The sequence below is a fragment of the Brugia malayi genome (genome assembly GCF_000002995.4).
Source record: "Brugia malayi strain FR3 genome assembly, contig: Bm_v4_Chr2_contig_001, whole genome shotgun sequence".
In the NCBI taxonomy this organism is placed as follows: domain Eukaryota; kingdom Metazoa; phylum Nematoda; class Chromadorea; order Rhabditida; family Onchocercidae; genus Brugia; species Brugia malayi.
Genome location: NW_025062476.1, coordinates 2930067 through 2942811, shown reverse-complemented (window position 1 = coordinate 2942811; position 12745 = coordinate 2930067). Strand labels below are relative to the sequence as shown.

General features: G+C 24.7%; 2 protein-coding genes across 3 annotated transcripts; both read right to left on the bottom strand.

The window, feature by feature from the left end:
- Positions 1–9370: 9370 nt before the first annotated feature.
- On the bottom strand, positions 9371–10201 carry Bma-snr-3.1 (Sm protein; the record flags this gene model as incomplete). The annotated part of the gene is made up of 2 exons (XM_001902848.2): positions 9371–9600; positions 10018–10201. 2 exons carry the CDS (start codon positions 10199–10201, stop codon positions 9371–9373), a joined length of 414 nt encoding a protein of 137 aa, XP_001902883.2.
- Positions 10202–11352: 1151 nt separating this feature from the next.
- Positions 11353–11924, bottom strand: Bma-snr-3.2 (Uncharacterized protein; the record flags this gene model as incomplete). Of its 2 annotated transcripts, none has more annotated exons than XM_043078243.1 (2): positions 11353–11540; positions 11741–11924. In XM_043078243.1, the coding sequence occupies 2 exons, from the start codon at positions 11922–11924 to the stop codon at positions 11353–11355; spliced, it is 372 nt and encodes a 123-aa protein (XP_042934177.1). The 2 variants fall into 2 exon arrangements, with proteins under 2 accessions (XP_042934177.1, XP_042934178.1); XM_043078244.1 differs by lacking the exon at positions 11741–11924 and adding an exon at positions 11584–11602.
- Between the last annotated feature and the right edge of the window lie 821 nt (positions 11925–12745).

Here is a 12745-nt window from a genome sequence, read left to right as displayed (position 1 = left end):
ATGATATTCCCAAAGAAATCTCAATCGTTTTAATGACCTAAAAAAAAAAAAAAATGTTAAAAATTTTTTTATCAAAATATTACGAGAAAAAAAAAAAAAAGAAACGAAAGAAATAATATGATTAAAATTCGAAATATGTTATAATTTAAATGAGTTCGAAAAAAAAATTTTTATAAAAAATTAAATTTGTTAAAATTGATCATTCTAAACATAATTTCATTAATAAATAATTTCATTTCGAATAAGTAATATGTATATATATTGGAAATTAAAAAATTAAAGTGCAAATTTTATTGCTAAGAATATTTTTACTGTTGCTGGCATAATTGATGGTAGTGATGAAAAGTTATTTCAACAAGTCGAAAAATTAGTTTTAGAAGATTAAAAAATTAGGCGGCAAGTTTTGTTATGTTAGTTAATTTTTTCTTTTTTTAAAAGTTATTTTAAGATTGAAAAAAAAAAAATAAAAGAAGGAATATTTTAAATGTTAATTTGAGGAAAAAAAAGACACAACAATTTCTTTCTCTTTCTCTCTCTCTCTCTCTCTCTCTCGCAATAAATTTAATTTTTTGTTTCTAAAATTTTAATTGAATGGAGGAAAATTTGTCGTAATTTTATATCTCAGTTAAAATATTTCCAATTATTGAAATTCTCTTAAAAAATACATTTCGGTATGTACGGTCCTTAACAGAAAATCATTTTTATTAAACGTAACACTTAACAATTAAATGAAATTTTATTTTATACGAAATTTTATTTGTAATAATTATAAATACGCTAATCAATCTTAAATATTTGTTAAAACATTTATCAATTTTATAAAATTACTATTTCATTTTAAATAAATAAATTATAACAGAAACAAATTTTTAACTTATTAAGAGAAAATATAAACTTACGTATGAGACTGAGCCTGGCGCTCGAGCCATTCATTAGAAAAATGACGTAGAGAAATTTTCTGATTAATCAATATTTGTTAAATTGAATAATCTGAAGTAATCTAAATAAATAAAATTTTACAAAATGATAAAAAGAAATGTTTAAATATATCACGTTTAATACGTTTAATGCCGTGTATTACGTTAATTTCATTTTCTCTTTATATGACGTAAAAAAAAAAAAAAAGAAAGAAAATTATAAATAATCAAAATTCATTCCTTAAATTAAAGTTCATATTTGAAGTTACATAATTGGAATCAATTTTGAAAACATAAGTTACTTTATTTTTATTTTTTATTTTTTATTTTTTGATCATACTGTAAGACAAACAGAATATTTAAAATATGCAATTAATTCTATTTATAACTTAAAATGTACTTTAAAGGATGAAATGAAAATTTTTGTATAATATATTTAATTATCACTAAGCATTTTTATAAAACCAATCAATGCTATTAGACATTACAAACATTTCAAAATAACAAATTTTAAAATAGAATTAATTACATAAAAGATAATAGTGTTTTTTTTTTTTGAAAACTAAGTTTTATTTTTTTTTTTTTTGAACTGCTTAAAAATTAAAGTTTTTTCGAAAGAAGTATCATTTATAAAAAAAAAAAAATTGAATTAAAAGGAATGATTTAATGATAATGCTGCAGTTTAATTAGGTTTATTTATTATAAGTTTGATAGAATTGAAATATTAATCTTAGATTAACATTTTGGATAGAAATGTGAAAAAATGAAATTAGTTTGAACATTTCGATGAGATATAAAATTTAAAAATTTATATATAAGATAGTCTTGAATGAAAAAACTTTAATTTATGATAAAGATAAGGCAAATAAACAAAATTGATAGCAATAGAAGAATGATTACAAAAGTAGCAATTTGATAACTTTTAATATAAACTGATACTGAGATATTTCGATAAATGAATTATAATTAAAAAATTTTAACTGATAAGATATGGATTTTTATTAACAGTTAAAAAATAATAATTAAAAATTTTAAATGATAACATATAGTACAAAAAATTGAAATTTAAATGATAACATATAGTTTTTTTAGTACAAAAATTTGTTAATTAATTAGGTATTAATTAGTTACATTTATTATTATACAATGATTCAACTTTTTGAAAGTTTATCAGACTTAATTGTTTGATCGTTTTATAAATAAATTCAATGCTGGAACATATGTATTATTGATTAAGTTAATTTTGATTATGATAAAAATCATAAAATCTGTTATAAGAATTAGCTGATACAATAAATGATAAGAAATAATTGTACAAGTATCATGATTTGATATTTAAAATTAAACATTTGTGAAGGGATGAAATCGTTGTTAGCAGCATTGATATTAATTTAATGATGATTGGAAAAGATCGGAAATATCAAAAAATTTACTAAAACATCTGGAAGCAATCAGTACAGTATAAAAAAAAAAAATAGCTTTAGTCTAGCAATTTGTATATATCCAATAAAAAAAAAAAAATTATCATTTCATTCTTATACTATTAAATTAGCTGTAAGAATTTAAAAAAATTTTAAATCTGAAGAATGGGATAAGCAATGAATGATAAAAATTGCCATAATGATAAGAATAATTATGATTGTAGTTATTTTAATTTTGATAATTGAAGTATTTTATGATAGATAGCTTAGAAAAGATAAGTTAGCATATGTAGCTAACTGACTAATTATGTTTTTAATTGAAGGATACTTCGATATTTGAAATGTTGTAATAAATGGGACGAAGTGCAAAAAGAACTTTCGAATTGCGAGAAATTAAAGTAAGCAAATAATGAGCCAAATTGTTGTTAGGGCCAAGAAAATTATTGATATCAAATTTTGATTGCTTGGCATAACTAACTTTAGCAAAAATGTCATATATAGTTTTGAAAAAGCTGCCAGTTACTAAGAAACTTCTTTAACATTATTCTTATCTCCTCTCTCTCTCTCTCTCTCTTTCTTTTTCCCTCTCTCTAATATACCATTCCTTTTTCGTTTACTTCAATCAAAGCTTTTAATCGAGAAAAAAGTTTTTTTTTTTTTTTCAAAAGGAAAAAAATTCGATATTTTTTTTTCACTATTCTTCAAATAGAAGTTGAAATTTTATCAAATTTAATTTTTTGAAAAAAAAAAAAAAGATTAAAGGTTAAATGAAATTTAATTCAATATGTATTTGTGTAAAACAATGATCAAAAGAATATGATTTTAATATAATTGTAAAATTAAACAATCGGAATAAACAAATTTCAATATCCAATGTAAAATTTTGTCTTTTGCAATTTTACTTACCAAATAAGCATTTAATATTAAAATTAAGTTTATAATTTTAAACTCAATGGTACCCATGAAATTACTTTATTTACCTTTATTTAAAACAAACAATAATTTACTTTTTAAAGGGGCAAAAAATATTTTTAATACACTTTTTAATAAACAAAAAATATTTTAATACATACTTAAATAAACAATGAAAATTTGAACTGTTTTGAAAATAAATTTGCAATAAATTTGACCAAAAATTAATTTTAACTAATTTAATAGTTATGGGCAAATTCGAGAAATAACTGACGCATATTTGATAATAATTTATAATCATAATAAAATATCAGATTATCATAAAGTTCCGTTTCAATTCCATTTCAAATTTTTTTCAATTTTGAAAATGAAAAAAGAAATGCATAAACAATAAAATTTGAGAAATATCTATGATTTTCCTTTTTCTTTTTCTCATTCAATTTTTTATTATATTTGTCATTTAATTTCTGTTTTATTTGAGAATAACTTATCAAAAATAAATAATCATTACTAAATTTATGGACAAAACTAAATCTTTAGCTTATTTTTCTTCACAATTTTCATTAAAACATATATTTTTGTTTTCAAATCAAATATTCTCATTAGCTTATTAACATTCAAAAAAAATGTATAAACAAAATATAAAACACTGCAAAGAATAATTAGCATTTGATCAATAACAAGAGTAATTAAATTTATAACTTAAATGTTATGAACAAAATATAAACTTAGTCAAACTTTACTACACATAAAAACAATCCAATTTGATATTACGATTATTTACAATTATTTTAATACTATTTTGTTATCAAATGAACTTTTTTTTTTTAATTTAAAATAAAATTTGATGAAGGAAAAAAAAATGAGAAAGCATTAATATTTAACATAAATATCAATCGTTTTTGATATTACTTAGGGAAATTAATTCAAAATATTATAAATTTATTAAATGCAGCAAATTGATTAGAAAATTGAATTTAGATTGCAAAATAATCACTTATCACAAAACAGTTAAATTTTATCAATAAATGAATCATCTGAACCTTCTAACATACAAATATTATCTCTGTGCTTTACTTTTTACTTACAATAGTTTTCAATTTCAAATAATAATATAAATTTATCAGTGAAGGATGAATTTTATCTAATTTTTTTATTTGGTATTTTAAAATTTCAAAAATTATCAAATTTAAAAATAAGTATCAAATATAGCTAAAATATTTCTATCAATTTTAATAATGCTTAGCACATGCATAAAGCGATCTAAGATTTAGCAATTGCAAATTAATGAAGAATTTAAATTGCAAATTATGGAAATAAGAAATTTATTAAAGAAATATTAATAAATGCTGATTTTACATTTGGAATTGTATTAATTTTAATTGAGTGAGTTTTTTTAAATAGAAATAATTAATTGAATTATAATTTGAAAAATGATTGCATAAAAGTACATTTGAGATTTTTACATTATAAATTTAACAATCCTTCTTCTTTTGTTTGCTTTTTTGATTGAATTTATTAAAAAATAATTATGTAAATTAGCATAAAGACATAAAATTACTATTAAAACATTTATACTTAAATTTAACTAACAAAAGAATCGAAAATTTGTAAGAATTTTACGAAATGAAATTAAAAGAATTTTTCAGGAATTTTTATAACTTCTTTAATTAAAAAATGATTAATTAGCTCATTTTGAAAAATTGCAAGAACAAAATTTTTAATTAAATTTAATCTTTCAGCTAGAATGCATTCAAATTTTGGTGACAAATGGGTCTGAATTGTTTATATATGACATTTTTTTTTGATACAATATTGTTTTTTAATTATCAAAATTTGATTTGAAATTTTTTGAACTGACGAAATTACTAACAGTACATTTGTATGTTTTAAAATTTGTAAAATTATTAGTGGCAGCAATATATCATATAATATATCATCTACTGATAATGATAATATCATTCATGAAAATTGGTAAGAAAATACAATTTTAAGAAATTCATTAAATCAATAATTTCTTTTTACATTTTTTAAAAAGTTACTTATAGTTGCAAAATTTAACACAGTTTAATTTATTTTTACCAAAAAAGAAAAATAAAAGTAAATAAATTTTGAAATGTTCATCAGTAAATTTGAAAAGCATACGACAAATGTTTGAAGCATTATGCAAATTGCTCATTTGAATATCTTTTTACATCATAAATTTCATTTAATTAAATTAAAAAAAAAAAATTTAATTCAACTTATTTTTAAACTACTCTATTAATAACTATTATTTGTATCGTTGCTATAATAATTCAATTCTTAATAATCTAATAAATTTAATGAATAAAATATGCAAATAAAGCTAAAAATTCTTTTTTAATATCAATAAATTATGCAAAATATTTTTTTTTTCTTCGTTTTGCTTCAGAATATTAAATGATTGTTTGATGGAATTTAGGAATAAAATTTAACAATTTGATGAATAAAAGTAACAATTTGAAGCATATTTAAATGAATAATTGTCATTGTAGAAAGAGCAAAGAAAAAAAAAGAAAAAACACATCAAAAGATTTATTATTACTTATTTTCTTACTTTTCTTTTTTTTTTTTTTTTTTTTAACTGTGACATTTTTAATTCAAAAAGTAAACAAAAAATTCATTAAATCAATAATTTCTTTTTTTTTTACATTCCTTAATATCTAACAAATATTCCTGAATATTACTTATTTATAAAGTTTTTTTTTTTTTTAAATTGACATGTTTATATTATTCAAAAAAAAAAAAAACACTTGAAAAAAGTTTGCGTATAAATTTGTTCAAAAATTTTTTGCTTTGATCAATTTACCAAAAAATTTTGAAACATTTTGTAATAAATTTTGCAAGAAAGTTTTCATTATAAATTATTTCATATTCCTTATTAAATAAAGAAAAAAGAAAGAGAGAGAGAGAGAGAGAGAAAGAGAAAAAAAAAGTTGTTTTTAATTAGAATTTGATTTTAAACAATAATTTATTTGAATTTGGATTAAAATATAAATCAATTCGTCAAATAAACACGCAAAAAAATTGATTCAAAAATTTTTAATTTAAAATTTTTTTTACATTGATAATTGAACCATTTTGATTTGAATATAAAAAAGATAAAATTAAGATTTTAAAGATATTATGTACATGTTTATATAATAATATTTTACCTATTTACTTCAGTTATTTTTCCTTCCGATAAGACAATTTATCAGTTAGTGTCCACTTCAGCAATGATTATTTTATTTAATTACATTATGCAGAATAAGCTTGAATAAGATATTAATGAAATTTGTTATTCAGCTAAGTCAAATATACTTTGGAATTTGTGTCACCAAAAATGATACATAATTGATAAGTTTGTCAAATTAGTGATTACAAGAAAAAAAAAAAATGTAAAATTTTTGAAGACTAATAAAAGCTCACATTCTGCCAAATTTTCTAGGGAGAAAAATGCTTTTTGAAATGGTTGACTTTTTTTTTTTTTTTTTTTTAAATCTAAATCTATGAAAAAATTTTAGGAAATAACTAAAATAATAATTGAAAATAATTTTATTATGATTAATTAAATCGCAAAATTTTTCTGTTTCAAAAACAAAAATGATAACATTATCATGCATTTTTTAAGCTCTATTTGCTAATTAAAACTTTTAAATCAAAATTTAGAAATGTAAAAAAAAAAAAAAAAAAAAATTCACTTCAAAATATGATTGTTTAAGTTTTTTAAAGATTTGTTTGAATTTTTTTTATTGTTCATATGTTTATCAAATATTTAATATTTTTGTAGATTAATTGAATTTTTTTTATTATTATCTAATATGTTGAAAAAAATCTAGTTAAAAAAGCATAAATTCATTTCAAAAAAAAAAAAAAAAATTAGACGATCTGTCTTTAAATTTTTGAACTCTTTGCTTTGAAAAGTATTTCATTGATATTTTATCACTTTTTATACTATTAGATTTACCTAATTTTTTTTTTTCTTTCCATCGAAAAGTGGAAAAAGTGAATATTTGAAAAAGAATAAAATGAGTAAACAGTGGTTTGGTTAGTAGTTTTACTTCCCCTAATTTCACTACATACCCGTACTTGTCATGATGCCTTCATCACTATTATTCAATTTCCAATTGAATTACCTATGCCTTACACACATGCCTCAAGAGCTTAATGGAGCATTAGTCTTAGAGGGCAGTAAGTAAGCATTAGACGATGTCTTTAAATATTCAACCAGATGGGCTTGACATTAGCTTAAGTACCCTTGTATTTGGTGATCCCTCCTATTTACAGCATACTGCTAAATTTTGCTATAAGCTTTTTCCTCTATATCAAATTCTTTATTTTTATTGCTGCTTTTTTAAGTGGAAATAAAATAAAAAAATGATGACAGTTGATGTTGAAAGTAAAAAAAAAAAAAAAAAAAGAATTCACAAACATTTCATTTATTTACGCAAAAATTTCAAAATTTTTTTTTTAATAATATATTTTGCCTAAAATTAGATTAGGAAAAGAAATCATGGTAATAAATAAAATGAAAAGTTTTAAATAAGATAAGAGAAAAAAAAATTTATAGATGAAAAATTTAGAAAAATTTTTTTTTTTGGATGAGCAATACGGAATTTCAGTTTTTTTTTTTTTTTTTTTTTTTTGGCCGTAAATTTCATTCAACAAAAATGGATGCATTTTTTCTTTTTTTTTTTTGTTGTTGCTTTTAGCAGTTATCATGTACCATAAATTATTTGTAAGCGTATTTTCAAGAATGGAAAAAAAAAGGAAAGAAAACTTTATTTTCAATTCAATAGAAATCATTGCACCAATCAATTCCATGGAGGAAATGTCTTCTTCCATTTTCTATTTTTTTTTTTTTTTTACGATGAAACAAAAAAGGGAACGGGAAAAAAAAAAAGGAAGAAAAAAAGTATATAAAAGAAGTATAATTATATTTAGAATTGGCGAAAAGTTTACTGAAAAGTTTACGAAAAAAAAAATATTATCCAAATATTCACTTCACACTTCGCATTTTCTTTTTTTTTTTTTTCGTTTTTAAGATTAAATATATTTAAGATTAAAATTATTTGTTGAAAATGTAAATTTCTACTTCATTACATATATAATATTACTGTTCCGAATTAATTATACCAAAAACATTAGCATTAATACTTAAAATTATAAATGGAAAGGATCGATTGATTTTTTAGCAAATCATTAAAAATTTCCGTTAATATTATATCTGAAAGATTTTACAGTAACAGATAAATCGCTCTGCTTAATTATTATTGCTTGTGATAAACAGCGGAAACATAAACGAAATCACTATTTGGACTTTAAAATATAAAAAGTTTCAATTTACTACCAATTTAAGACAGGTAGAAGATTAAGAAATGCACTTAAGATGTCAATAAGAGCAAGGGTAATTTTCTACGCCAACAATATTTTGTCTTATTTGCTTACCTTTAAATGAACAACTAATAAAGACTTGTTCTTTGGTGGTATCTTTCCTAGTCTCTAAAATTTATTGTAAAAAATATTGAAAAATATTAACAAAACACTAAAAAAAAAAGGAGAATTGACAATATTAATACAAATGCAAATACAATTAATACATTTAACAATTCTAGACAGATAGAATGAAAATTTCAATAAAAAAAAAAAAAAAATCAAACATATTTAATATACTTTCTGAGCAAATTGTTCAAATGTGGAAAAATGAGACATATGAGCAAGAAGGCAAGAAGTCAATTTAAATAAATGACTCTGTTTGACAAAAATTCATGTCAAGCAGATAAATGCGTGAAATTACTGCTGTACTCAATATGCAGTAACTTTACAAACAAATTTGTAAACTGTAAACTAAAAAATTGAATTATACGTTTGGAAGCTTATCAACTAATAGCAGTTTTTTAGCTTCCATTACATATCAAACATATGTTTCATCAAATTCTTGTAATTAAAACGAACAATATTTACTCAAAATATTGGAAGAAAAAAGAACCATTAAAAAAAAAAAAAATCATTGAATGAAACATAAGAAAATACGTCGCATCCATTTGCCTGAAGAGTAGGTTCAATGTACAAACAAGGAATAAACAGATACGAAAAATATTGAAAATGGAAATTTGTTTATCGCTTATTCCATGATTTAGCGCCACCACGCCCACCACCTCTCGCAGAATGTCGACCACATGGTCCACCTCTTCCCGAATTTCGATCGCGTCCACCGCGAACTGCGACACCCTGACTATGTGCTTGGCCCGAGGTTTTACGTGTTCTCCTTGTTTGTTGTGGAATATCAATCATCAGTGCATCCAAATTCAAATTGTTTGGAAAAATTATGTATCGTATGTTATTTCCTGAAGAAGAAAGGAAAACTCCATGGTCCGGAAAAATCAAACTACCACCTGCCTCATTCACTCCAAAGCTACCTAAGTTAACCGGCCTTTATCCCGAAGCCTGGACAGAAATAATGAATATCTCTGGCAACTGCCAGAATAGTACTTTTGAGCTTTCTATATCTTTTACAAAATCCAAGCAAATTATCTAAACACTGTAACCTTGTGCACCTTTACAGGATACAACCAAAGTTGATAAATTTGTGTATATAACACAAATATTTGAAGAATTTGTTAGTGGTCCTATTTTGTTCCACTTAGTTAATAATTTTCCTACATAACTTAGTGTCATGTAAATCTGACTTGCATTTTAAGCTTTTATACCTATTAGTACCACTCACCATTATCGTTTTTTAATAATCTCTATAGTAAATGTACCTCTAATTGAAACTGCATCCACAGAAGCAGGTTTCTCACTTTTTAACGTCATTGAAACACGGTTTAAATGGAAATTCATTGCTAGATCAACACTGCTAACATAACCCATCACCACCGTACCATTTTTTAGTTCTATTGTGACAAATTTATTACGTAATCTCATCAAAAAATGCATCAACATCATACTGAAATCTGAAATGAAACAGATACAAAGACCACAAAAATTTCTAGTGATCACGTTCCCACGAAAACGCAAAACGTGTGAACCTTTCCTGATTGCAAATTAAAAACAATGGTTCATACTCCATCTTTCATTCATAAACTGTATTCAGGACTATCTGAAGAATCTATTTTTAGCAGGACAATAGCACTCTCCCCATATCATTCTGTACTTTATTGTATCACGAACAAAATTAAAGGGAAACCATTAATTCGACTGATTGATGGCCATTTTTCTGTAACTTGAAGCATAATTACATTACTTCCGCCTTAGAAGACACATCGTCATGCACACAGCGATTGGAATCTACCCGTTAGTACAGGAGATAACAGACTTTAGCCACCTAAACTTCATTACCGCGAACTACGAAACACTTGCCCTATTAAATCCGAGATCACTGTTATTAAATATGAATGTTCATCAAATGTTAATGTCAATTGTAACGTAGCATACATCCATAAATATTTTAAGATGGAATGGCTGAGCAGTGGTGATGTCTTCGTGTTTGCTTAACGCTATCCGGAAATATAACTTACTTCTTGACATAACTTCATCCACCTCCTTATAAGCAAGGAATATATGGTCACGTTCGATGTCCTAGGAGCAAACTTTAATAGAGATCGTAAAAAGTAACAACAATGGACTGTAAGGATAATAATGCTACAAAATGAATCTGAACAATGTGGATAACAAGGATACAAATTTCAAAAAAGTGACAAAAATTCTCAGCCGAAAAGCTTTCCAGCGAAACATAAAATACATTTATATTTCCAGCATAATTCAAAAAATGAAACAATTTTCCAATTTTGAAAAGTATGAGAATAACTTACTCAACTGACGAACAAAACTGAACTACGTGCCTAGCTTCTGCTTACAGCATCATAACATAACTCATAACTGTTCTGCAGCTGACTGGTAATCTATTCCTTTACACAGCCATTAAAAGAAGTGTGAGATAGAGGAACATGAAGTAAATTACTTCTATAATCACTGTAAAATAAACTGCATTATGAAGAGTGATAGTGAAAAAGGATGTAACAATTAATTTCTGTTTCATTCTGTCCGTATAAAATTCAACGCATAAAAGATAAAGCATACATAATAGCCGCAAAAACTTATCGCCCACCCCTGAAACCACCACGACCACGAGGCCCACCTCTACCACGTCCGCGTCCTCGTCCACCACGACTCGGCGCAGATCGACCACGTCCTCCACGTGCCGGCTTTTTGCGAGGTTCATCATCAACCAATAATGTATCCAAAGGAATTGTGTCAGGTAAAATTATATACCGGATATTATTTCCTAAAAAAGATCCTTTGATAGTTATTAGTATTGAAAATTAAACCTTTTTTAAATAAGTTCATTAACCAACCAGCTTATCTAGATTACTCTGAATTTATCACAACGCTGAAATTAGATTCTCAGGAACTTATCCATGCTGTATACAGTACAATACTTAACAGAGAGCAGGACACTTAACTCTAAAAAATCATAAATTTAACCTCTGATGGATAGTGAATCTAGGGAAACGGGTTCTCTATTCTTGAGTGTCATTTTGACGGTCCGTAAATGGGTATTCATTGCTACGTCGACACCAACAATGGTACCTGTTACCAGCGTTCCATTCTTCAATTCTATTGTTACACTTTCGTGGGCCAGTTTCATCAAAAAACGCACCAGCTTCATACTGCAGTCTGAAAAGATAAAGATGTTAGACAAGCGTAAACACGTAAAGATTTCCGTTATAGTAGAAATTTGACAGTGATTTAAGAACATAATAAACGTGAGAGCAACGTGAGAGCAACAAATGAGAGCTAAAAACAAACGTGAGAGCAACAAATGAGAGCTAAAAACAAGTCGCCGAAGAGAAATCTGTTTACTTACATACAGATAAACAATAATCAAGAAATACAATCCCAACAAATTGATAAGCTGAATAAAAGTTACGCAATAAGTATATGATGAAATTATGTCTAACTGAAAACTGATCCATTCTAGCTGTCAACAAATTACACACAATCTATTCATAGCAAACTACGCATCAGAGTATACCTGAATAGTCTTAACACGAAAGTCTAGCAAGATTTCCGATCATAAAATTTTGGACCATAAAATTTCTAAACACTGACATGACAAATTCAGTGCTCTAACACTAGGCTATAGATAAGTCCTAAGGAATCATCGAGCACCAAAAACCTCTCACAACCTCGGGGGACACACCCCACCACCACCCACAATCACGAAATTCAAGACCATGATCATCTACCGTATCCTGCCCTGTTGTTGCATAGAAACAGCTATGAGAAATGCAATGAAATCTCAAATTGACGATTTATAGCTCCCAAACAATACTCCGGATTGATCGTTCGTTCTTACATTTTTCAAAATTTCTGGATATGTGTTCAAATACCATTTCCCTTTTCTAGAAAGTTACATATCATGACAGAAGGCTTACATTATAGGAATATGGTATAAAATATAGTTGGAATAACTGAATCAGATTTTTA